Below are 25437 nucleotides of genomic sequence, written 5' to 3'. Positions count from 1 at the left end.
CTGCTTTGCTCACACTCTGCATTTTCTTGATGAGCTTCAAGAGGTCGTCACCTGAAATGGTTTTCACTTCATAGGTCAACCTGCCCTGTCAGGTTAATAAGTGGGATTTCTTGCCTTATAAATAGTCATGAAAATAAAGAAAACCCATTGAATTAGAAGGTGTGTCCAAACCTTTGGTCTGTACTGTATGTATATGTTTTTTTTTGCTGGTGCACAAAATGAGCCGTGCATGAACGTCATCTTTGCTCAAAGAACAAAACCATGAACTCACAGCAAGTTACAGTGTTACTTCATTCTGGCCCCCAAAAAATATATTTCGGCCCCCTAAAAGAATTTCAGCCCCCAAAAATATTTTTTTTACTATTTTACCAATTAAAAATAAATTTGGATTTTTTTTCAAAGAATTACATTTTTTTTGATAACTTAATTTTTTTTTATTTTAAATTTAATTTGTTTTTTGTCACTTTGAATCCACAAAATACTTTTTTGGGGCCAGAATAAAGTTTTGTGCAAATTACATGCCTGCAAATCAGTGTGACTCCTGCTGTTGTTTTTGGGAGACCAGTTCAGAGAGGCGTGGCTTCACCTTGGCAAATGCGTCTTCAGAGCAAAGTCTGTTCATTTACTTCTTTTTTGCTCGACATATTTAGTGTGGATTAAAATATTAAGAAAGAAACCACGCGACGTACAACTACGACAGCCGCTGACACTGCGCGCACTAAATTCCCCGCAGCCCTGATTGGCCGAGCAATGCAACATGATCCTCTGCAGCAAGTGATGGCCAAGCGGGGCGGGTCATCACGACTTTACACAAGTGTGTCTTTACCTCCGTGGCAGAGGCTGCGCTGAACCCCTGAGACCGACTCATCGAACCCCTGGGGTTCGATCGAACCCAGGTTAAGAACCACTGGTCTAGATGAACGAATCCATTACTCTGAAGGACTGTGTTTATAACAAGCTGGGAGAAAATTTGCAGCTCAAAGAAAAAACTTCTAGGTGCTTAAACCTGCTGTACACTACAGAACAGAACAGATACAGCACCCTGATGAGAGACGTGCAAAAATACTTTAGAAAAACCTAACTTTTAATTTGAGTACATTTTGTTATTTTAACCCCTAGTGGTACCTATAACATAAATGTATTAGTTTTATGTATTTTTATGCTTTCTTTGAAAGAAAAAAAGGTTGATCAGCACCTAATGAAACTTTGACATTTAGGTGACAGTACCTACATGGTCAAAAGAAAAGAGAGAAAAAAAAAACTTTTTCTGACTTAAAGACTATTAGTTAAACTCTACTTGGGAGTTTAAATGGAACAAAGTGCTTTGGTCAAATTAAACCTGATTTTTTTCTTTTTTGGCACCAGTCACTCTTATTGTGAAGTACGTTGGAGGACCTGTGATGCTGCGGGCACGTTTTCCAGCCAGTGCGCCTTTAAAGTGTCCAAGCGATCATTCACTTTTTGAAATACTAGGGCATTTAAAAAAAGTAAAATAAAATAAAAGAAATTTGGGAATTGGGGTATTTTGGTAGGATAATGCACCAAAATATTTGGTCAAAGTCTTCAGACACAATACCAACCATCTTGCATTTCACCCTCTAGACCTAAAACCAACAGAAAATCTGCGAAAGGACAGAATTCTGGTCAATCTAGAGATGATTCCCCAAGAAGTATGCTTCCTTGCTATGAATGCTTCAACCTTTTAAAACATTAGAGAAGTTCCTACAAAGTATGTGCAACTAAATTATTTCTATTCACTTGTTTAAGATGATCAGATTGCTGAGGAACTTTTCATTAGCAATCAACAATGTTCTGTTTCCCTGGTACATAAGTAATATGTACATATGAACATTTCTATTTTGCCACGTTTCAAAACAGGGAAGACGAGAGAACATATCTTTAAATTAAGTCAGAGGTCTGTCTACGTAATATGCAAGTTCTCCAAATTTGCGTAGTTTGAATGTATCACAGACATTTCAGTGTAAAATCTGCTACTGAGGAGAAAAAACAAACATTTTTAAGGATTTTCAACCAATTTTTTAGGGGTTACCAATAAATGGGGGCTGCTGTAGCTAAAAATAATAATAATAACTAAAGAGTAAAGAACAAAAACAAGATCTTGAACACTGCAGTACATTCTTAAACGGTGTTTGATGGGCAAAACAGGTGACCGTGTAAAGGCAGTGAGTAAAACCTGCAGGCAAAAATAACAGGAAGTCAGTCAGTCTGATGTGGTTAATATAAGTTAATGCTAGAACATAATACACAACATAAAGAAAAACAAAATACCGAAATGTCAAAGTGCAACAGCAACCAATCAAAAATAAGGCCAAAAATCTTCACTATTTATTTCAAATAATGCAGTAATTCCTCTGGAGAAGAAGTCTTAACTTAATCAAAACTAAAAAACTTTTTTTTTAACAATGAACAACAACAAAAACTTCAGTTCAGTCACCCAAAAATAGATTTTTTAACTTAAACTCCTATTGGGTACAGGTTTGCTAATCGAGTGAGATAAGAATTAGTGACACGCCCATTAGATCGGCTTCATATTATTGGTAAAAGGTAAATCAGTCAGCATTCCTTAGACGTTTTTATAGGAAATGTCATGGCACAGCAGGTAGCTTGCACTTTGGAACTGTAATGCTAAAACGGCATCACTTCAAGACACAAAGTCAGTCGCCTTCTGACACATTTCAAATATACAGTTGTTCCTAAGGAGCTAAAACATGTGATTCGCTTTTAAAAAGCAGGAAAACAAATCTAATCCTATGTGGAAATAATAAATAGAGCAAAAAAAACAACAAAACAAAAAAACACACAGAAGACCGCGAGAGGAAACTTGCTGCTGATTGCTGCACGACGGTTATTTCTGCTGCTCTGGAAAAAGACCACAAACACAAGACACCGATCGGTTCGCTGATGGGGCGTCACGCCACTGAGCCAATGTGAACATAAAAGAGTTGAATTCATAGCGTTTCCTCCAACTTCTGGTGGAGATCCCGCTCCGCTGGCCATTTGAGCAAAGAGTCTGGAATGCAGAAAAGTCAGAAAACACTAAAAAGCAAAGGAAGGACAAAGATGGGGTGCTGTGAGTATATCTATAAAGCCGAAAAATAAACTCAAGGCAAAATGAGAGGAGCACATAAATATCTAGAGACGTTATGAAAAAAAACCCTGTCAAAGTTTGTCCAATAAACAAAAGGCAACAAAGAAAAAAAAATGGGGGAAGGGAGAAAGGCGAAAGGAAAGCAAAAATTGTTCAAGATCGGGGAAATAAAGCCAAAGTACAAAGCAACAATGAAGGCGGACAAAGTCATCCAGAAGGCATGCATGAATGACACACATCCGTACTGTTCGGCTTGCCGTCCGTCACTCCGCTCGCGCCGCGGCGAGCGCCGCCGAGGGTCAGGACTGACTGAGCTCTTCCGATCGGGCCAGAGGACAGAGGCGTCCTCGTCTCGTCTCCCGGTCAGGCCACGGGGCCTTCCGGGAGAAAGCAGAAAGGTCTGAGGGGCTGGGAGGTCTCCGACACGGGTTGGAAAAAGAATAAACAAGAGGCTGTATTGGCCGATATTTCAGTGCTTTAGGGGCCCGTTGCTCTTGGCTACCAAGTCGGAGATTTCCAGGAAAGCGGTACGCATCAGGCTGTGCGATTGGTCAGACAGACAAGACACGTCGTCTGTGGTCAGTCCCTTTGTCTCAATCTTTGGAAGGATCCTCAACCTGATGACTCCTGTGTAAAAAAAACAAACAATAAAAACCATCAAACATCATCTTACTCCTCAAAAACATGTGCCTACATACAAGGGACGTCCCAATCCGATACTGATATCGGAAATCTGTCTGATAAATGGCTCAGTTGTTCTCATACCTATTCGTGTTGACTACTGTTCTCTAACATCACTTGATCAAGACTTTTCTAACACTCCACACTACAAAATAAGTAAGAAAAGTATGTACAATTTGTGCGGATGTCGCATCGGGTCAATATTGGTGTCGGCCAGCGCTCAAAGCTGTGATATCGGTATCGTATCGGAAGTGAAAAAGTTGCATCGGGACACTCCGAATAAGTACTGTGCAACATTTAGAGCAGAGCTACCTGATTTGAACTGCTTTTCTTTCCGAAGGTAGAAACTGCTGTAGGAGGAGAAGACTACAGGTACGATGGGAACCTAAAAAAATCAAAATAAAAAAAGGGAGACAAAGAAGTCAAAATATCAGAATATAAATATCCTGTATTGAAAAGACCATCCATGCCTTTATTACAACCATTTATTGTTTTTAAATGTATGGGACTGTAATTAGTGAAATGATTCAAAGTGAAGCAAAATTGTGTTAGAATGACCTAATCAAAGTCCAGATCCAACAGAAAATATCTACAGAACTCAAAAATGCCGATTAAAAGAGAGAATAAATGAGGTTCATCTACTATGCAAGGTAAAATTCTCATCCTCCAGGTGTTTAACTTACCATCAGACGTCTTCCAGCCATAACTGCAGTTTTCGCTCAAGGCAGGTTATGAATGTGTGCCGCATTTCAGATTTTTATTAGTAAAATAAATGAATTAAATAAAACCATGCATCTTTCTCCATCCACAGTCACGTGTTACTTTGTGCTTACACATAATCAAATAAAATCTCAATAAAAGTTTGTGGTGGTGAGAAAATATAAAAATTTAAGGTACTGTACTTGTATAGACATATACACGCCTCAGTCCTGATGTACATGTGAAGTCAACTGATACGAATCTTTAGCAGAAAGTTACGAACCTATTAGCTTAACATTTGTTTTCAAGGGTGAAGAAAGCTGTGCTTTCAGACCACAACATGTTTTTTAATTCGTTCCACCTGCATGTGCGCCACAAAACGCCACCGACAGAACGGAGACCTCCCATCTGCAGGCATGCGGAGATTAAAGATCGTAAGCACGCGCAGCTGAGCCGTGAATTACACAGCAGTCAATCTGTGCGGAGAGCTCCGTTCACCTTTGCTCTAAACATCTGAGGCAATAAAACAATAGAAAACAATGTGCACGAGGATCAAAGCTAGGATTTCTCGACAAACATGCTACAAATTTATTTATTTTTTGATCATTCAGGATGCAGATACTGTAATCTATGTAGTCAGTAAGGCTGCATTATAACTTGGCTGCGATCCATGCAAGACTTCTGGCTCCCCCGTGTGTCGGTGAGTCAAAGTTTGAGAGAAGTTTTCTGGAATACGGCCAAGTCCGTCTCAGTCCCTTCAGTCAAAGTCGGCGGAACAAGCAGGATGAGGGTGTGAATAGCAGCACAAACAGACTGACTCCAGTCAGCGTGAGAGAACACACACACACGGCGCAGCGCAGCCAAACGACGATAAGTCAAACACACTTACTTGTGCCTGCACAGCCAGGTGGAAAGCCCCTTTTTTAAAGGGCAGCAAGTCGCCGTTCTGGTTGCGCGTTCCCTCTGGGAAGACCCACAATCGAATCTATCGAGGGGGAGAGGGAAACAGAGGGTCGAAGGAAGGAGGGTGATTTAGAACCAAAATCTCTGCCAAAAACAACCTCAAGATATAGACGTGCCCCCGTGTTTCCTAAACACTTTGATTACCTGCTCGTCGAGCATGGTTTTGGCAGCGTCGGCCATGACGCTCTTGGCGTCACTCGTCTTTTTGCGGTTGATGAAAACGATGCCGGCGAGCCAGCAGATGAGGCCGACCGTGCCGGCGTAAACCAGCTCCTTCTTGGCTATCGTGGTGCAGCGGTCGGGTAGGATCTCCATCATCCCTGAGAGACACGCAGGTTATTACGGCGTTAAAAGGACAGAAACGCTAAATGTCACGGTTTATTTACATTCGGCGCTGTGCAAAATGTAACTTAGTTAGGATATGAAATGATCTGATTATGAACAAACATTTAACTTTATATGTGTGCATGATCTCAAGCCGTAGTGTTAGGCCAACTGGGAAACGTTTCAAATCTGAACTCTTTAGTAGCCAGCAGGGGGCGACTGGTGTGACTTCCAATCAAAACCCAAACTTAATTTAACTCATTTCTGCACGTCTCCCCAACTCCAATTTAAAATCAATATGAAAGAAATTTAAAATCTGTATTACAACAAAAATATACAAAAGAAAGTTTCATGTTTTATGTAGCAGTCCCATTCTTTTTTTGTACAAAATAAGATTGTATGAGTTGCAACAGAGGTGAACCGGTGGTGAATATGAACGTCGTCCGGCCAACAGGCAATAATTTACACTCATCAACGACAAACCCCAAAAAAGCTAGCTAGCTAGGTAGCAAGGGTTTATTAGCAGCTAATTAGCGGTCGCCTCAACCGCCTCGAGTCACAGAACGTAGCGAAGATGTGTGTGTGCAACTTGAACTTTCACCTGACAAAAATGTCTCAAGAAAAATAAACTACATAGAATATACAAGATTAAATATTCCTGCCACAACTAAATTTACAACCTGTGATTATGATTTAAGGCCAACCAAACTTCAATTTTTTCTAATAAATTTAAGACATTTTAAAGGACTTAACTTTAGATACATGAATGTAAGGCTTTTTAAGGATGAGTGGGCACTTTGTTTATTACCTCGGCAAACATTTTCCTTCAAATCATGTGGTTCACTAATTGTACATGTACTGCTGCAGAATTAGACTTTTAGCGTCACATACGTCGTCATCAAAAGTATTCACTCCCTTTGAACTCAGTTGCCCCTTGTCTATCAGATGCCCCTGGTTTTTATCTATTCCGGATAAAACACCGGTTAAATACTCCAAACGTTTTGATTGTAAAGTGATGAAATTATGGGTGCACCATTCTCAGTTTTCAGGCTGATTTCTGATCTTTAAAAAGTCCAATCTGCCGATTCCGATAGCGGCCGATACCAATTTTTTGTCTGAAAAGTCGCCAAGTTGGCAACAGTGGGGTGACTATTGTTAATCGTGCACATGCATCTGTGACCTGGTAGGCGGGTCTGTCTGAGCAAAAGATGGTAGCAACTGATTTTTAGAGCTTTGCATTGGTTTATAAGACGGACGCACAAAATTGGTTTCTCATGCAAGAATTGGACGGTCATCCAAACGTAAGGATTTTGATTGGAATCCTAGACAAAATATTCAAACGTTCAATAAAAAACAAACAAAAAGAAAAAGATACTGTTCAAGTCCATATACGTTTTACACAGTGCTTGCCCAATGAAAGATTACGTTGCATTCAAGTACAGCAAGTACAAAGATCCTATTAAGAAATAACATCTAGGAGTCTGGGACGAACTTTGACTTCTTCTACTTGGAGTCGGATTTGCTGAAGTTTAAATCCCTGATATCAGGTATGCTGAATGTGAAAACACACCACATATCTTTATTGGTGGGAGTTATCCTGCCTGCTTTAACAACCTCTATGTAGTGAGTGATATGCCAGAGCCATAAAACTCAAGAGAAAGGAAGACAACGTCGGGTGAAGAAAGGACAGAAAACTGAAGGGTGAGAGAACTTCTACCAGCGTAGAGAAAAACGGAAAACTGAACACCGAGAGAGAAAATTACATCTGCTCTAGAAAGAGCTCTGGTATTAATGGCCGAGTGCAGCTGTTGGCATGGCGACTTGGACGCCGAGTCAACCTCCCGCTGAGCTTTTTCCTACACTAATGAGATGCCTGGCTCTCCTCATGCTGTCATCACGCTGGCCAGGTGCCTGCGCTCATCACTCACCGACACAGAGAAACACTCCTCCTGGGCCAATAATGGGAAGTAAACACACCTAACCTAAATGTGTCACTTCACACTCTAGATTTAGGACTAAGTTGAAAGTAAAAAAATTTTAAAAAGGCACTAAAACTGACAACAAACACAGCAGAGTGGCCAAGAATTCAACCAAAGATGGTGATGAAATGCATCGCCAGGCGTTCTAGTGAAATGCTGGGTTGTTATTCGTTCTAATTTTAGCAAAACCGACTCTACAAATCCATCCTCAGGAAGAATGAGGAAGGGGGGAATTGTTACTAAAAAAAAAAAAAAGCAGAGTTTGAAAGTAATATACTTGGCGCCGGGCCTCAACGGTGGACTCATGAAATCATGGTCTGCTCTGCGTTTCTCTGAATGAACCGACAGACATATTAAATCTTGGATGGCCATAGGAACTGATGCATCCAGCAGTCCTCCACCTTATAAAGTGCACTTTTATACTGTTTGATCAGAGATTTAAAGCAGACTGTGACGGCTGGCCGGCGTCCACAGGATCAGGATGGGTTGAACTCCAGATCTACAGCAGACAGCCTCGGTGTCTCGGATCACAAAGGTTTTCTACAGCAAGAAAAACTACAGGGTGTCAAGCTGTCATTGATTGACCCGTTTTAGAGACAGACAAACGCTGAGGCAAATAAACCATAAATTGACACAAATGGTCATCGGTCAGCATGTGAATGACTGAATGTAGTGTGAAGGGCTCTAACCAACTTTATATATTAAGCAGCTTCAATAGTTAAATTAGATTTATAAACCCCTCTGGAAGATTCCTGCAGAGAAATTGACATCTCTATCACACACAGCAGTGAGAGGCATACATTTGATATATATATATCTAAAAAAAATTATATATACATATATTAAAAAAATCTTTTATTCACTTATGTTTATGTTTTTTTTAGCTGGGAGCTGGCTCGAGTGTTTTGACCACTAATCATTACCTAACTTTGATGCCTTCCTATGCAGTCTTTCTAAAGTTTCACAGCTTACTCTTGACAGCCAACTTCTGAAACACTAGTTTTTAAGCCAAATCTTATTAGATGTAAATCCTTTCATAGCAAAGGAGCTCATATTTAGATAATTAAATAGAAATTCTTCATTTCAATTACTTAATGAATGCAAAATGAGTAGGATTTTTTGAGGAAATAACTAAATGAAAAAGAGCTTTACAGTTTTGTCAAGCAATAACAATTTCCACATTCTCTGGAAAGAACTGCAAAACAAATAATGAATGCAACCACAACTATTTACCAAAATTAAATTACATTAAGTTATATATTAAGCAATGAATGAACCAAGGTACCAATTTAAGAACTGTGTGGAAAACTTGGACATGCAAAATTTCAGAGCAAATCTAGCTGAAAAAGGCCAAATTTAGCAAGTAGTTCCATTTGATGATTCAAAAATAAAGCAAATGTAATATTGATTTTTGATAGCATAATATCCATCTGACTTTTTCCTTTTCTGACTTAAATAATAGAAATTACATTGTGATCCATATTTAAATACCATAAAACTGGGGCATCTTTACATCAAGTTATCATAATCTGATAGATAAGAACCCAAATCACTGTGTAGTGTTGGCTTGAAAGAATAAAATTCATCTACCAATCCAGACATTGTAGCAATTCAGAAAGTTATCCATTTGAAAGCGTAATCATGGCTTCTACCTTCTTTGAAATGCTGGTTTGCTCATTTTTACTGATAGATTTGCAGAGCAGAGGGTGAAAAAAACAAATCCATATTGCTCCCATTAAGCAGGAGCGGTTTTTTCTGTACATTTGCCAGAGAGATTGGATTCAGCAGATTTATATTTAGAACCCCCTTTACAAGCTCAGTGGCACAATTCTTCCATCTGGGACTAATTGTGTGTGTGAGTGCGAGTATGAGTGCATGTGTGTGTGATCAAATTGGGGTTATGTTGCTAATGAAACCCTACACCCCCAAAAAAACAAGCATTGGTTTCTACCATAAAACGGATCTTATTTTTAAAAAAAGCTAAGGAGAAACTACCATCTGCTCAACCATATTGGACGACTCTTCAAATCTTTCAGTCGGTGGTAAAAAATAAATGATCGGGCGTGCCGTGGTGGCGTAGCGGTTAGCGCGACCCGTATTTGGAGGCCTTGAGTCCTCAACGCAGCCGTCGCGGGTTCGACTCCCGGACCAGACGACATTTGCCGCATGTCTTCCCCCCTCTCCTTTCCCATTTCCTGTCAGTCTACTGTCATATAAGGGACACTAGAGCCCACAAAAAGACCCTGTGGAGGGGTAAAAAATAAATAAATAAATAAATGATCGTGTTGGTTGAAAATAAACTCAAAACCTGGTTCAGAGGTGACATGACAGGAACCACGACGCCTACCCAGAACATCCAGGGAGCTCTGGTGGTTGGAGATGATGACATAAGGCCCTCCTGTCTGCAGGTGCTCCCAGCCGCTCACTTCAATTCGAAGCCCAAACAAGTACTTGACATGACGGACCATAGAACGGATAATCCTGGACAGGAAAAAGCAGTGGGAGGAAAGAAAGTTATGACAGTGCTGAAAATAGTTGGTTTTAGAGTTAAACTACCATCATGTTCTGCTCAGACAGACATGTTATCAAGTTTATTCAGCAGATATTCTCAGCACATTCCTGTTAAGTTACAAAACAACTTGCACTGTAGATAAAATAACACAAATGATAACTCAGGTGGCTGCTCAGCCAGCTCACTCTTCTGCTTTTTGTGGCTCACACCATCACTTCTTTGTATCAACTCCCACTAGAGACAAGTGCACTCTTCAAAATGACTAAAATGTAGTTATATATTTAAATTTTGTACAACCCTCGTCTTGGATGTTTTTTTTAGGAACAGCTGACAAGCTTCTGTGAGAAATACAGATTACTTTCTAGAAGTTTCTTGCACATCTTGTGTTTAATCTAACTTGACAGTTAAATTCCCTTCCCTTATTAACAACTTCCACAGTAGGCAGTAAGAGTGTTCTAATACGGTTTTCACTTTCAATACGATACCAATATCACAGCTTTGAGTATTTGCCAATATCGATATTGACCCGATACGATATCACCATGAATCATACACACTTATTAATTATTTTGTAGTGTTTAGTGTTAGAAAAGGCTTCATCAAGTGATATTATATGGAGGAGAACAACTGAACCATTTATTATTAACAAATGGGTCTTCATTCAGGATTCAGGCGCTGGTGGGAAATTCTTTAATCAGATTTTAGATAGCCCCAATATAATCATAAACTCATGTTTTGCCTAAAATCAGACCAATTTAGCCAGCAGTGTTAGTGTGAACTGGTAGGACATCTGCTGATATAGGTCAAATTTTGTTGTTTTCTGATTGGTTGGTCACCAATCAGAGCTGGTCAAGTGTATAAAAATCATCTGGTTCTAGTCAAGAGTCGATCTCTTGATGAGTCGCCGGTTTTCAGCAATTGTTTTTCAATATACTCTTAAAAAAAACAAAACAAAACAAAAAAGCAGAATTATAGCTCACACTGTCAAATTTCTGAAAATCATCATCTTCATTCTCTCATTGCTTGACTACACAACTTCCTTCCTGAAAAACACTATTTATATCAAAGGTTTTAAATTTCCTACAAACTAAAATAAGTTCCTGTGAAGTCTTTATGTAATAAGATTGAAAGGCTGATATAGGAATTAAAACAATGTATCAGAAGCCATCTGTGCACACAAGAATTACAAGACTCCAGGTCTGATTTTGATTGTTTGTGGAGTTTCTTTTCACCGTCTTCAACTTTCACTGCTGAATTTGGTGGTTCTGCTTTCTCTGGAATCACTTTCTGTAGCCTCACGCTACATGAATGCCCACAAGCAGCCGGGTTTGAAAAGCACCAACTACTCCATTAATTTTTATTTTTATTTTTTTTTATTCCTTGGTGCTCGACCTTTGCTCTTTTTCCTTGTGACTGAACAGCAACTCATCCTGGTTTCAGTGTAAACAAATTGCAAAAAGGCCCATTTTTAACTCCTATGCTGTGACTGCATTTTGTGGTTTTGTTATTACACAGTTGCACTGACATAAGCCCGAGGGCTGCAAATAAAGCAGAGGAAGTGTTTTCTAAAAGAAGACGCAGCATCATGTGCAGTTTGTATTTTTGCTCAATCTGGTCTCAGATGTCACTCATGTCTCCGCCCTCAGGTCAAAATGAGTTTATTTTAGGATGTAAAAAGACCAGGAAGGGAAGCCCCATAAAAGGCTGTTTACAAACAAGCAATGGAGAATCTCATAGTAGCGGTTTTCACTTATCGTTATCCTTGACTGGTCTAGCTTGGAAATTAAACTTTGTCTTCAGAGAAAGAAGAGAATTACCTTAAAAAAACAAGCACACACATGCAAACCTAATGTAAACTTACCTTGTTCCCAAACTTAATCACACGTCTGCTAAATTGTAGCTGGCATGTAAATCTGTCCTTTTACTTTTTATTATGTTTATAACTAGTGGTGCACCGATTGCAGCTTTCAGGCCGATCACAGATCTTCAAAAAGCTTGACTTGTCGATTTTGACCAATACCGATTTCTTTTTATATATAACCAACACTGTAAGATGTTACAAAGTCACAACAAACCTTTCATTTTCCTAGTTTTTATTATATATATATTGTACAATACCCATGAAACAATACAAATACATTCTGACTTCATGAGGGAGTTCCTTCAGTGATTTTCAGACCTTTGTGGCGTTAGATAAAATCGGTTTCACGTACAAGTATCGGCCAATCACAGATCACTCAAAATTAAGAAAATCTGGAAATCCACAGCTCTAGTTGAAGCTGCAGAATTCTATTAGTGTACTTAACAAATCTGATTTTTGTTTAAACATAACTTGCAAAACAGAATGTGTGGAGAAAGACCATCACTGCACGTCACCCCTATAGTGAACTGCAACTAGGCACTCGACGTTAAGTCTTTTCATCCCAAATGTTTTCTTGTTTGAATGTAATCTCTACCATCCATCCACTTCAGCAGTCCTTCGGGTATGTATAAAAAATTTATTTCAGAAGTCGGATGTCGCCAACAACAACAACAACAAAAAAAAGCCAATGAGCACAACAAACAAACCTGTCCATGGCTCTAACGCCATCATCAAGTTCGCAGACGACACCACGGTGATCGGCCTCATCAGAGATAATGACGAGGCCGCTTACGGGGAGGAGGTAGACCATCTGGCTGAGTGGTGCGACAAAAACAACCTGCAGCTGAACACCGAGAAGACCAAGGAGTGTATCGTGGACTTCAGGAGGAACGCTGACCCACATCCACCCATCCACATTAAGGGAACAGTGGTGGAGCGTGTGGACACCTTTAAGTTCCTGGGAGTCCACATCTCCGAGGACCTGACTTGGACGACCAGCTGCTCCAAACTCATTAAGAAGGCGCATCAGCGCCTCTTCTTCATGAGGACCCTGAGGAAGAACCACCTGTCCTCAGAGATCCTCACGAACTTCTACCGCTGCACCATTGAGAGCATCCTCACCAACTGTATTACAGCTTGGTACGGGAACTGCTCTGTCTCCGACCGGCAGGCGCTGCAGAGGGTGGTGAAAACTGCCCAGTATATCGCCGGGGCACCGCTCCCTGCCATCAAGACCTCTACAGGAAGCGGTGTTTGAAAAGGACCGGGAAAATCACAAAGGACTCCACTCACCCAGCACACACACTCTTTTCCCTCCTGCCCTCTGGGAGGCGTTACAGAAGCCTACGGACCAGAACCACCAGGCACCGGAACAGCTTCTTTCCCACAGCTGTCACGCTTTTGAACGCCTCCTGACATAAAACATAAACTATAAGGACTGTACTCCCCTATCCTCTCATACAACAATAACACATGGACTATCCTCACACACACACACATCACGGACTGTTTTCTTCACACACACACATACAACCTGTAAATTTTATCTGCCATTATTTATCTATAATCCATTCCCTAACATTCTTATATATTCTGTATAATCTGTATAATCTGTGCATATAGCTCCCATATTTATATTTATACACAATATCTATATCTCTTGCTATAACCCCTTATAGTCCATACATACATAGTCTTGTACATCTGTAAATAAATATTATATCTCGTAGAGCACTTCTGGATAGATGCAAACTACATCTCGTTGCTTGTACTTGTGACAGTGCAATGACAATAAAGTTGAATTCTATTCTATTCTATCAAGCCCATATGGAATTAAACTGTCTTTTGTTCTGGAATGTGGAATAGAAAGACTAATAGGTCTCATCTTGAGAATATAAACATTTATAGACTTTTTGACGGGGCATGAAAAATAATACTACACACATTCATCTGATAAACTTCAAACAGCCTTTACTGGGAGGATCAAACCTCGCTTTTCCCCTTTGGTAAATCACACTCTGGCTTTAAAGGTAACTTTTCAACAAGACCTTGTGGTGATAAAGTGCTCAGTCCGGTGCAAAAGGCACCGACACGCAATCACTCGCTGTTGCAATGACTGCAACACCAGTCCAGAGTTTTACAATCAATCCAACCAGATTTCATTAGGGCAAATTTTATTATCAGTCCAAAAGTCAAATCCTTTGAACTTATCTGGCGTGATCATGTTTAAGCAAGAACCAAAGTCCACAACTATGAGTAAATCTGGCCTGCAATCCACAAAACTACTGAATCGACACACCACAGCTCAAGTTAGTCAGCCTTTTTTTTTTTTTTTTTTTTTACAAGTTAAAGGTCAAGCTTGTCTAGGGCAGGGCCGTGATCATAAGGGAGGAGGGACTGAACAAACAATTACTTCATCAGAAATGAATGAATTCACATAGATAAAGCAGTTTCACTGGGATTTAGGTAATAAGTGAATTTTTTTTTCCCTAAATCATGTGGTTACAGGTCAGATCTCACCCACTTTAGGAAAAAAAAGTAGGCATGGCAGCCAATTATCCTATAATTGTTTTTTCTAATAACAATGATAAACTTTACACTTTAATGTTTGCAAACTAATAACTAAAAGTATCATTAAGACTGTTAGTCTTCATCTGTTCCTCACTGGAGCAGCAATAAATATTTGTAATAGTTTAGTTACACTGTACTAACAGATGTATCTGGTGTCTCGACGTAGCATATTTGGAAATCTACAAGTTGTTTCTTGAGGAGTATTTGTGTTAGTGAGGATTTGACACGCTCTCCCTGCCAAAACAATCGACTACCAAAAATTGAAGACAAAGAAACAGTAATGGGTTTTTAAATAGATTTCGTCATCCCCTTTAAAGTTATCATAATAAATGCATTGAAATATTGTCATCAACCCTTAAGTATACCCACATCTAAAAGCTAGTAGTCCGTTAGACGATTGTTGGGACTTGAGACTGAGGTGAAGGTTCTCCTTTAGCTGGCAAAATATCTAAAACGTAGTGATTCACACCGAAGCATATTCATGTGTTCTGATTGCTTAAACAAAGTCCAGACCTGAATTTAATTGAGAATCGGTAGCAAGACTTGAAAGTTGGTGTTCAAAGATGGTCTCCAGCTTAAAGTGGTTTTTTGAAGAAGAGAAGGCAAAGATGTCAAACTGTACATGATCAAACCTGGTGAAAACTGGGGATGCACCTATATGAAATTTAGGCCAATATCTAATATTATTTTTGCTTTTAAGGCCGCTAACCGATTTTATACATCTCCCTACCCTTTCGACTGCGACAAAATAGACCACATCGCTTCGATTCAACATCCTACAGTCTTTGCGCTGCATCACTATCACAGTCAAGTGACCAAACAAATACCGCATGGCCAATCCCCTACTATTTCAGAAACGCAAAGGGAAATAAGTTTAAAATAAACGCTTGTCGGTTGTCAAAATCAGTCCAGTTTTACTTAGCGGACCGATGCCAATATGTAAAAAAGATTACTAATATTGGTTAATACCGATGTTAATGTGGGCACATCATGCATCCCAACTGAAAACCTATCCCAAAATATTTGCAGCAGTAACTGGTGTGGTAGCTGATTCTAAAAAGTATTCGCATGAGGAGGCTGAATACAAATTTATTTTATTCATAAACCTAAATGACATCAATGCATCATTTTCCTGTAGGTTTCTAATTATACACACGCTACTTTGTGTCGGTCTAAAACAAAATATCCCCCAAAACACACAGCATGGCAAAATATGGAAGTCTTCAAGAAACTGAATACTTCTGCAAGGCAATGCATGTCTGATCGTGTACACCAACTTCCTCTGTAATCCTCCTGTTTGAGCAAAAATACAACCGCCATGAAGACAAAGACTTGTCTCCCACTGACTGTAGTACAGTTGCACAATGTGTAACCGGAGCTCAAGCAGTGATGAGTGAGAAAAAGAAAAAAGAACCAAAAGTCTATCTTTAATTGTTATCATGAGAACCAACCGTGATAATGAAGACTGGACTGGTACCCAGAATGTAGCAGCAATTCAAGGCGATTCCCTGGAGAACAGCACACAAACAAAAACACAAGCACTAAATTCAATGTAGCTTTTGTGGGTGCATTGAACAGACTGAACAGATGTGAGTCTGTTTTGCCCAGTGAGTTGACTGAATGCATTCCAGGGCTCCACGTCAGCTGCAGAGTCCCTGGTCAGGCCCAGAATTCGGGCGTTTGTGTGGCAGCAAAATGTCTGACAGTCCCCATTTATCCTGTCGAATGGCTCTGACCATTTTGCGTGTGCCAAACTTGTACCCACCAAAATCTGTTCACCCCTCCATTCAAGGGATGACCCCAACTGAGTTGCTTTGTCACAGTCAAGAAGTCCAGATAACCTTTGAGTGGGCAAGCACGATACACTGGTGCAACATGACACCACCAGACTGCAAAACAGTTATTCCTAGTGCACTGAGGCAACTCTTGGGGTCTGCAGTCGGCACCCGATGAGGTTACCAGGAAGATCTGCCTCATGACTATTCAGTAACCCACGCCTAATCAGGAAAAATTCATCTTCTGGCATCTGTCTCTTCAAGGTAATTACTGGAATGTGTGCAGCAGTCTATCAGAAAAAACCCTGGTCAGTAGATCCAAACACTTTGTTGGCTAAAAATAAAATAACTGATTCCTTCCGTCGTCGGGAATGAGGTATACTTCTGAATGTATGAGATCTAGATGAAAACATGCAAAGTCAAGATTTGAGAAATTCAAATACAAAGCAGCATTAGGATATTAGCAGAAACAAGCAAATGAAGGATTATTGTTGGGTACTGCAATGACTCTTTTCAATCTTTGGTTCAGTCACCAGTAGGTTCCCAGAAGAGATACACCAAGAAGGTGAACGAAATTTGTCAATTTTCAACTGACCAGTGATCAACAATCCATAAACTAAAAAAAATAAATAAATAAAAAAAATCTAGTGAACACATCCCTTTTGCTCCTGACAAAATGTGTTGCTTTGGTAGCCGTTACTGCAGGATGAAGACTCAAAGTTAGTGATTTTCTGTTTGAGCAAAGTGTTTTAAATTAAAGTCTGGAGAAGCAAAACTATGCAAGACAACACTTTTTTTACACAGGGATATCGACAGCAGAGAGCCAGAATTCAATGGGTGCTTATCGTTTTTGCACCTTTGCCATTTTGTAAGTTTGGTCAATGCTTGCCGATATTTTCCCCACGACTTATAAATATGAGCTATCATGGAAGCACTGTCAGTGGTGCGGTCGTTGTTTTACTGTGTCAAAAGCATAGGAAAATACATCTAGTATATATAACGGAATAACAAATGTGATATCAGTAAGTACCAGTTGTCAACTATATAAATAACGTTAATGTCGGCCCAAATTGTGATATCAGTGCACCCCTAGAAATAGTGTCTAAATTCTCTAGGAAATACACACAGACACTGCTGTTCACAGTTGATGCTAACCATTTTAGCTTGTTTTTGTGCGCGTTCTGTGCGACGTCACACACATCCCAATATTAAACATCAATGACAGGAATGCTAGAAAAAAAATATATATCTGAAACACTTATTCACAATTCTTAAAAATAAACCAGAATCGGATGGCCAGAGTTTAAAAACAACAAAACTGAGATCAAAAATTGGCCACAAATTTATGATCGGTGCCAAGTGTTCATCACTTTCACTGATTTTTAGCTTCTCATTCACTGAAATCTACATCAGTTCTGGAAATTAAATACAAGCAAGGTACATGCAACTGTCAACATACATTATTAACATTAAGATTATAAATGCATGACACTGCAAACTAAAATAGCCCGCAAGTATTGAATCCAATCAGTCACTTCCCCATGCAATGACACGACTGGATAGATTGTACAGCTTTAAAGAACTCATCAGAACCATGCAGAGATTCTTTAGGAGTTAAAATCCAATACTCTTATTTTGAAACTCAAAATTCAATGGAAAAAGTATGCATATTAAGTGAAAAGATTTTAATTAATTATGCTGGAGGATATTGAGTACATATAAAAGTTGTATAATTTTCCTAATTGGTTTGGCTTGGCTAGGGGTTATTGTTTTGGGAAAACAAACTTTGCTTTCTTAACTAATGCTATAAATATTACACAACTGACTGAGTTGACAGATTGCTGTTGACAGCATAAACAGAATAATCATTCTTGCCCGACACTAAAACAAACATCAACCGGAGTTAGCAACGTTGGCTAACAGTAACACATTCCTGCTGCCAGCGTGTGAGCGGGGCTAATACAGCACACGATTAAAAATTAGTTGTTTTTTTTTTAGGGTTTTTTTTTTTTCGGTTTTCTTCTCCGACAGAAAAGTTGAATATTTTTCATATATTAGACTCTCTCCTCGTCCTACACGCTGGCTAATTTTTACATTTTCACAAAAGTTTTGAGCGCAGCCAGCCTCGTCTGAATGTTGCATATCAACAACTGCTGCTGCTGCTAAACAGCTAGCAGGCTAACGGCTGCTAACTGTCAGACATTTCCAACTCACCTCATGTTTTCCACGTCTCTCCCTCCGCTTTTCAGTAAACATACGGGAATCCCCAGTATGGCCAGGAACATCATCCAGGCCACGTAGAAGAACTTTTTGAAATAGAACACAAACGTGCTGCTGGTCCACATCAGGAGTGGAAACAGCAGCAGCAGCATCCACACCACATCCATAGCGATGCACTGGAGAGACTCGCGGCCAGCCGAAAGCGCTCGCAGGTCGGATGAGGAAGCCGCCCAGCTACGGTCCAAGAAGGGAGAAGGGGCGCACCGCGACCCCGACGGACATTACACAACCGGGTAGGGCTCCCTTTAATGCGCAAGAGTGAAAGAGATGCTGAGACCGTGGGCAGCACGGAATGAACAAGCACCGCGGCTCATCTGTTGCTAAATGGCATCATGAGGTGGAGTCAAATCGTCATCAGTTTTGCTTGCTTTTCTATTTCCGGTTGGTTCATGGCGGACGGGTCAGATGTCACGAGCTACATAATTAGTGATTTACAGCGCAGAGACAGCTGGGCGTCCGTCAGCACATTCTTAACTTTCAGCGGGTTTATTCGAAATCACAAAACTGCAGGCAGCAGAGGACCTGCTTAATGTTTATTATTATTATTATTATTATTATTAAGATCCTGGGCAAAATGTCACTTAAGGGTCCCACTTCTACTAAAGTTCACCATAAATGTTCCCCTTTTTATACTCATATGTTACATTTACCTTTCACAAATGTAACATTAGTGCTAACAAGGAGGGCCCCGGCTCTGTCCATCCGTCTGAAATGTATCCTTACGCAGCATCAAGTTAATCTGCTTCTTAAAACCAAATGCCACAACGTGTAACTGTTATTGCTTTCTCTTGTGTGCATCTCACAATACAATACCAACAGTAAGCTTACATTATAACTCTGCAAGCATAACGCCTCAGTAATGGAGGTTTCCCTACAACTGGTGCACTGCATTCATCAAACTGTAAATTCAAGTTGTCTTGGTGCCACCACGGGCCTCTAAAAAGCCGCAAAGTAAATCCATAGCTTTGACTGGCCCTGTTGGAGGATTCTTTATTACCCTTCTATGTGGTTCACCATCCAAAATTACCATTGTGATGATCTCTAGGTGTTTGCTGTTACCCCTCGGCATCAGACTAGTTTGGCTGCGGATTAAAGCAGATGTTCAATTGGATTAGTGGTAATAATCCAGTCCCGGGCCATAATCTGACACCGTCCAGTCGCCCTGACAAAGACGTTTCGGCTACGTCGAGGAGCTCTACTTGACATGATTTGGAGGATTATGATGAAGTGGCAGATAATCCTGATCTAATGTGTGTAGAGATACTGTTACTGTTACTGACCTCCATTTAAATACATCTTAAATGCACATAAGAAAAATAAAAAAAACATCTGTAAGATTTAATTTTTGTTATTATTTTGAATCATACTTAGTAAACTTCTCCACACTTTATTGCATTAAAATCAAACACTTTAAAGTATTTCTTTGCAATTCGGGACGATCAATCAACACAAAATAGTCCATAATTATGAAGTGAAAAGAAAAGCATGCATTATTGATGATTTTCAAAAATGTTTTTATCAACAAGATTGCATAATTTCAGACTTTCAGATTTTTTTTTGTGCACCTTCTTTTCTCTGATTTGGCCAAATTAATTCCAGTGCAACGCCCCGAATTAGTAAAGACATCCCCACATGTGTGTAACTTGCAGGGAAACTCAGGATTATACACTGAAGTTGGCGGTCAGAGAATGAGAAAATGGGTTGTGAATACGTTTACCTGGCTCAGTGTAAGAGTAAACTCCGTTGTTAATGTTAGACTGTTCAAATTTGACTAAATACGCACAGTCAACAAGAAGTGTGGAGTTGGCCTGGTGGGGCGAGTTAATGTTTGCGAAGGAAGTGTGAGTCAACAAACTGCGGCCATGAGTTAAATATTCTAGCACTTATTTCTATCAATGTACTTCCACAAAAACTGCAGTATTAAAACAAAACAAAAAAATAGAATGCTGAAAAACACCAAAATGAATACAAATATTACTGCTTTCCTACGGTACGTTGTGTTCTGTGCTGTAAATATATTTTGGTTTTATTGACTGACAAATAAACAAATCAAGAACCACAAAGCAACCAATTATTTTCCAGAATAAGTTTTTTTTTTTTTTTAAATGACCCTATAAATAAATAAATAACCTTTGGTTATGGCATCTTTGAGTTGTTAGGCACAAATAACCAGAGTACATACCACTTGTTTGACATAAAAAAAAAAAAAAGCCTTTGAGCTCCACCTGATGGTGTACAATATTACTGCAGTTATGATATGATAGTTCCTAAATGCATAGCTTTTTAAACTTAAACCAATACTCTTATTGTATCACAGTATATCCCATAAAGGTCTGCACATGCTTACTAATAATGAATCTGGACAAAACAATTAAATGAAAGGACACTTGCTCAACATGTATTTGATTTCACAAGGCATAATATATGTGCATGCGTATTGTGTTGTTCGAATTATTTTTACACATGAAACAAGCAGTCTCTTAGGCTTAAAGACATCCAGTTGTAAATATCTTTTCCACATTACACAGTCAAATTCATATAATAAAACATGTTTGTATCATAGAAATATTGAACTGCAGACGTTTCTTCATTACACCCTGGTGAAACAAATTAATCTAGACTCTGTTTCCTGTATAATTTAATAAGCCACGCGCAGTTCCAGTCACAGGCGGGATAAGTTTATTAGTTACGTTGATAGCAACGTGGGCAACGTGATAGAAACGGGTGTTTTTGCTATTTTTCACCACCAGATGGCAGCGCTGTTGCAGATACAAGGACTACACCGCTGACACCTGACTATTAGCTGCTTAAAGAACAATCTACAGAAGATTCTTTATGATAAACAAGAGGATGTTTTAATGCATTGTCTCTTCAAGGGCTACTAAGCTTCTTTGCTTGCATGTGACGGGTTTTAGGAAGGCATCAGTGAACCAGAACTCTCTGTGCCTGTGTCGGGTGTCTAAAACGTACCAGAATGCCATTCCTCTAGCCACTTTTTCATTATGGCCGAGTTAGTGGACAGTCATGTCTTGACAGATTTATTTTGTACTATACTCTGTACTAGTTTTGGCATAACTAAATGAATACTCCTCCTTGAGACGTTTTTAGTGAGTTTTATCCCTGTTTGGCCTAAACTAGATTCACACCCTATTCCTAAACCTAGGCCCTAACACAAAAACAGCACCTCTTTTTAAATGGCCTGGGCTTTTGAGTCCCATTAGAAGTAGTTGGTCCTCACAATGTAGTATTCGTTGGACCGATTGGTCTTACAAGGAGAGAAATCCTGCATGCTCACTTTTTAAGGGTTTTATTTTTGAAACCACGTAGAATTTATTTTCACTTCCCAATTCAATTATGCACCCAACTATTTGTGTTGCTCTATCTCATGATATCCCAATAAAACACACTGAGGTTTGTGGTTACAACGTGACAAAATGTGTGCAGAGAGAGAGCTGACTGTATGCAAACAACCACAGGCCAGGAGGTCTGAAGTTTTGAATAAAGTCATGGCAATGGAGAAGGCAGATTACGATCACTGTCGACTCTGCGCCAGTCTGTCGTCGAAAATTGTGCAACTTGAATGCAACATCCTGTGTGCGCGCAGTTCGGGACGGCAAAGCTGCTTGCTGCAGGGCGAGTGCCGCGCAAATTTACATAAGGTTTGTAAAGGAAAATGATTAGTTAAGTGCTAAAATACTTACAACATGTGTAAAGGAATATTAAGCATTTTTATTGGAAAAACAGGCTTTGTGTGACCCTTTGAGATGGCCCAAGGAGACAAGCAGACGCCTTCCACTGTCTGCTTAAAGAGCACACAAGGGCCATAAAGTAGCATCTCCATGGAAACGGCAGCTGGAATGTGGGACGTCAAAACTCCAGGGGAGTCTGCGAGATTTATCTCAGGACTTCGGTGCTGGGGACAGTCGTACCCAGTACCTCTGAGATTAAGTGTTCTTCCCCTTCTGGCTTGACGGAGACCAGACGCCCGTTCGAGTTGGGTGTAAAGGGGGAGACTTCTCAGGTTTCTCTGGGGGCCGAAACAGGTCTCTGATTGGTTGAATTACGGAACGCCTTCTTTGCATATATTAAAGTGAGGAAACGCCTAGTCAGTATAAAGTACAATGTAACGCTAATACAGGGAGAGAGTTTTTCCATTTTTCCTCTCCACGTTGGGCGCCGTTGTCTGTCTATATGTTCTGTGTTCGTTTGTCTATCCCTTGTGTGTCTGTTATTTTATGAGTTAATGCATATCTCTGTATCTCTGCAGCTTTGTTGTTCATCGCTTTCTATGAATTAAACTCTGTGATCTGTGACGTCAACACGCTGTGTTAGTTTCGTTTTAGCAGGACGCCGCCACTCGCCAAGGACTCGGGAGAGAAAAGAGGAAAGAGCCAAAACTTTTTGTCCAAAGCTAGCATTAAATGATCTTCTTCTTCAATAGGTTATTGAGCAGCTATAGAGCGAAAGTCTAGAGAAAGTGGGGTTGCTCACCAGAGGTTAGCATGCAACCCACTGGGAGTATTCAATTAACACTAGGACTACCAAAGATTCCCAAAATGGGAATCTTCGTCCAGGTACCAGAGAGGGGCCAGTTTGGCCCTCCGAGAGAGGGTGTGAAGAGGCGCCTTTGTTATGTAAATAAGGCCATTACTGACGCACCACAAGAGGGGGGCAAAGCTGAACTCTGCATTCCATAAGAAGGGTCATTGAACACTTCAGGCTCAGGACAATGTTTGAGGTTCCAATGTTGTGAGTAAAATAAAATACAGTATAAAATATGAATATAAATCTAAATATAAAATATAAAGTGCAGGACTGACAGCAAAATAGAAGTCCACCCGTCTCTCCTGCACCCCAATGCATGCCTGATAAAGCACATGTGCATTCAGTGCTGCCATGTCAATCATGTTTGCCAGGTTTGCTGACCAGCTGTCACATAGTGATGGAACCTTGGTCACCCCCCGCAAGATTATGACTGAAATAAATGCCATTAGTTCTTGTGAACTAAATAGGTGAAGCAGTCACCTATTTATCCTCCACAGCACAAAAGGCTGCATGCAAATTTGCATGTGCAAAGTCTCCCAGATTTCTTTTGCTTACACTTTTTGCATGATTTTTTTGAGGTGGATCAACACAATTAATTTGGTTAGTTTATTTCTAAACTGTCATTTTATACCCTCTTAGCTTTATTTCAAAGAGAAACATTACTCATTTCTTTTAGAAAAACCTTTGCATACTTTTTGAAACAGATTGTATGTTTTGCAAACTCTATGTACATTTGGCAAAATGACCTGGATAATGCAGCACAACATCATGGATCAGCTGCAAAAAGTCACATCTCTCCAAAAACACTTCATGTATGCTTCAAAACTAAACTGACTAGTCGTAGGTATCATAGATACCCACCCCCAACATGGACTATTCACATCCCTACCTTCTGGCCTGACGGTCAACGACCACATGTACAATAGAACAATAGAAGAATAGAAGAATGGATGAATGGAGGCTAATTTGAGCCATCAGAGTCGTCAGTTTGGACAGGGTCTTGTGGCCCTGTTTCAGCCAGTCTGGGGAGAAATCGAAAACCTGGCCCTCTCCTAGTGCTAATCAATTTAAATTTCATGTTATTTCTTTATTTTATTTTATCTACAACTTCAAGTTGTAGATAGTCTCTATGCTGCAAAAGCGAAGTAATTTCCCTGCTTATATAATATAAAGATTATATATATGTTATATTTAGCTTAGTTTTATTTTAGCAAAAAAGCACAATGAATTATTTTTAATATTTTAAATGGAGATTTAGAAATTTTACAGACAGGTACCAGATGTATTTGTGTCTAAGTCAAGAGGTCAAGAGGCTTCTTAGTTTGCAAGAAGCAGGATGGAGAAGAGTATACAGAAGATATACAAAAAAATATACAAAAGAACAACTGTTATTTGTTTGAATGCTTTTTATTTTTGTCATTAATAACAATAAAAAAAATACAAGAAATAAAACAATTCCGCAATTATTTGCAATAGGCACAGTGGCATTTCAGCCCTCATTCTGTGCACTGTCTGCACTGTCGGCACACATCTGGCACTGCCAGTTCATGGGCTTGCTGCATTTGCCACATGCGTATTTGAAGCAGTCAACGCATCTCCTATTTGTACTATTTTTAATGCATCGACGGTTGATTTGGCACTTCGCCCTTTTGCCTGGGCTGGGTGTGGCAGGTTGTTGGCAAAGCAGTTGCTCCTTGCACGCCTTCTTCTCACTCACATGAGAGTTAGCCAACTCTTTTGCGAGCTCCACCAGGAAGTCCACCCGTCTCTCCTGCACCCCAGTGCATGCCTGATACAGCACATGCGCATTCAGTGCTGCCATGTCAATCATGTTGTAGAACACGGCAACTGGCCACCTCTGTGTTCCTGCACGCACGCTGTACTCCCGCACCATTTTGTCCATCACATCCACACCGCACTTTGCTTTGTTATATTGTTTGATGGTGTTTGGCTTTCTTCTGGTGGTATCCTCAGTCTCAACCACGCTGTGCATGCTGCTGAGAATGTAAACGACCTTCTTCCTTTTGGGCACATACACAGTCAGCGTGGCATCAGAGGTTGAAAACACCTGAGTGGTGAATTCAGTGCGATCCTTACGTTTAGTGGATTGTGGAATTTCCCTGCGACACTTGTTGACT

At 39.9% G+C, this 25437-nt stretch overlaps 1 protein-coding gene across 2 annotated transcripts; it reads right to left on the bottom strand.

The window, feature by feature from the left end:
- Positions 1-625: 625 nt before the first annotated feature.
- Positions 626-19119, bottom strand: agpat2 (1-acylglycerol-3-phosphate O-acyltransferase 2 (lysophosphatidic acid acyltransferase, beta)). 2 transcript variants are annotated; one of them, XM_028026097.1, is made up of 6 exons: positions 18689-19119; positions 10064-10236; positions 5597-5772; positions 5379-5474; positions 4103-4175; positions 626-3736 (listed from the first exon to the last, which is right to left on the bottom strand). In XM_028026097.1, exons 1-6 carry the CDS (start codon positions 18859-18861, stop codon positions 3579-3581), a joined length of 849 nt encoding a protein of 282 aa, XP_027881898.1. In that variant the 5' UTR covers positions 18862-19119; the 3' UTR covers positions 626-3578. The 2 variants fall into 2 exon arrangements, with proteins under 2 accessions (XP_027881898.1, XP_027881899.1); XM_028026098.1 differs by having other exon boundaries at positions 10103-10236; positions 18689-19114.
- Between the last annotated feature and the right edge of the window lie 6318 nt (positions 19120-25437).

Source organism: Xiphophorus couchianus, chromosome 8, assembly GCF_001444195.1.
Source record: "Xiphophorus couchianus chromosome 8, X_couchianus-1.0, whole genome shotgun sequence".
In the NCBI taxonomy this organism is placed as follows: domain Eukaryota; kingdom Metazoa; phylum Chordata; class Actinopteri; order Cyprinodontiformes; family Poeciliidae; genus Xiphophorus; species Xiphophorus couchianus.
This window is presented reverse-complemented; position numbering and strand designations above follow the sequence as displayed.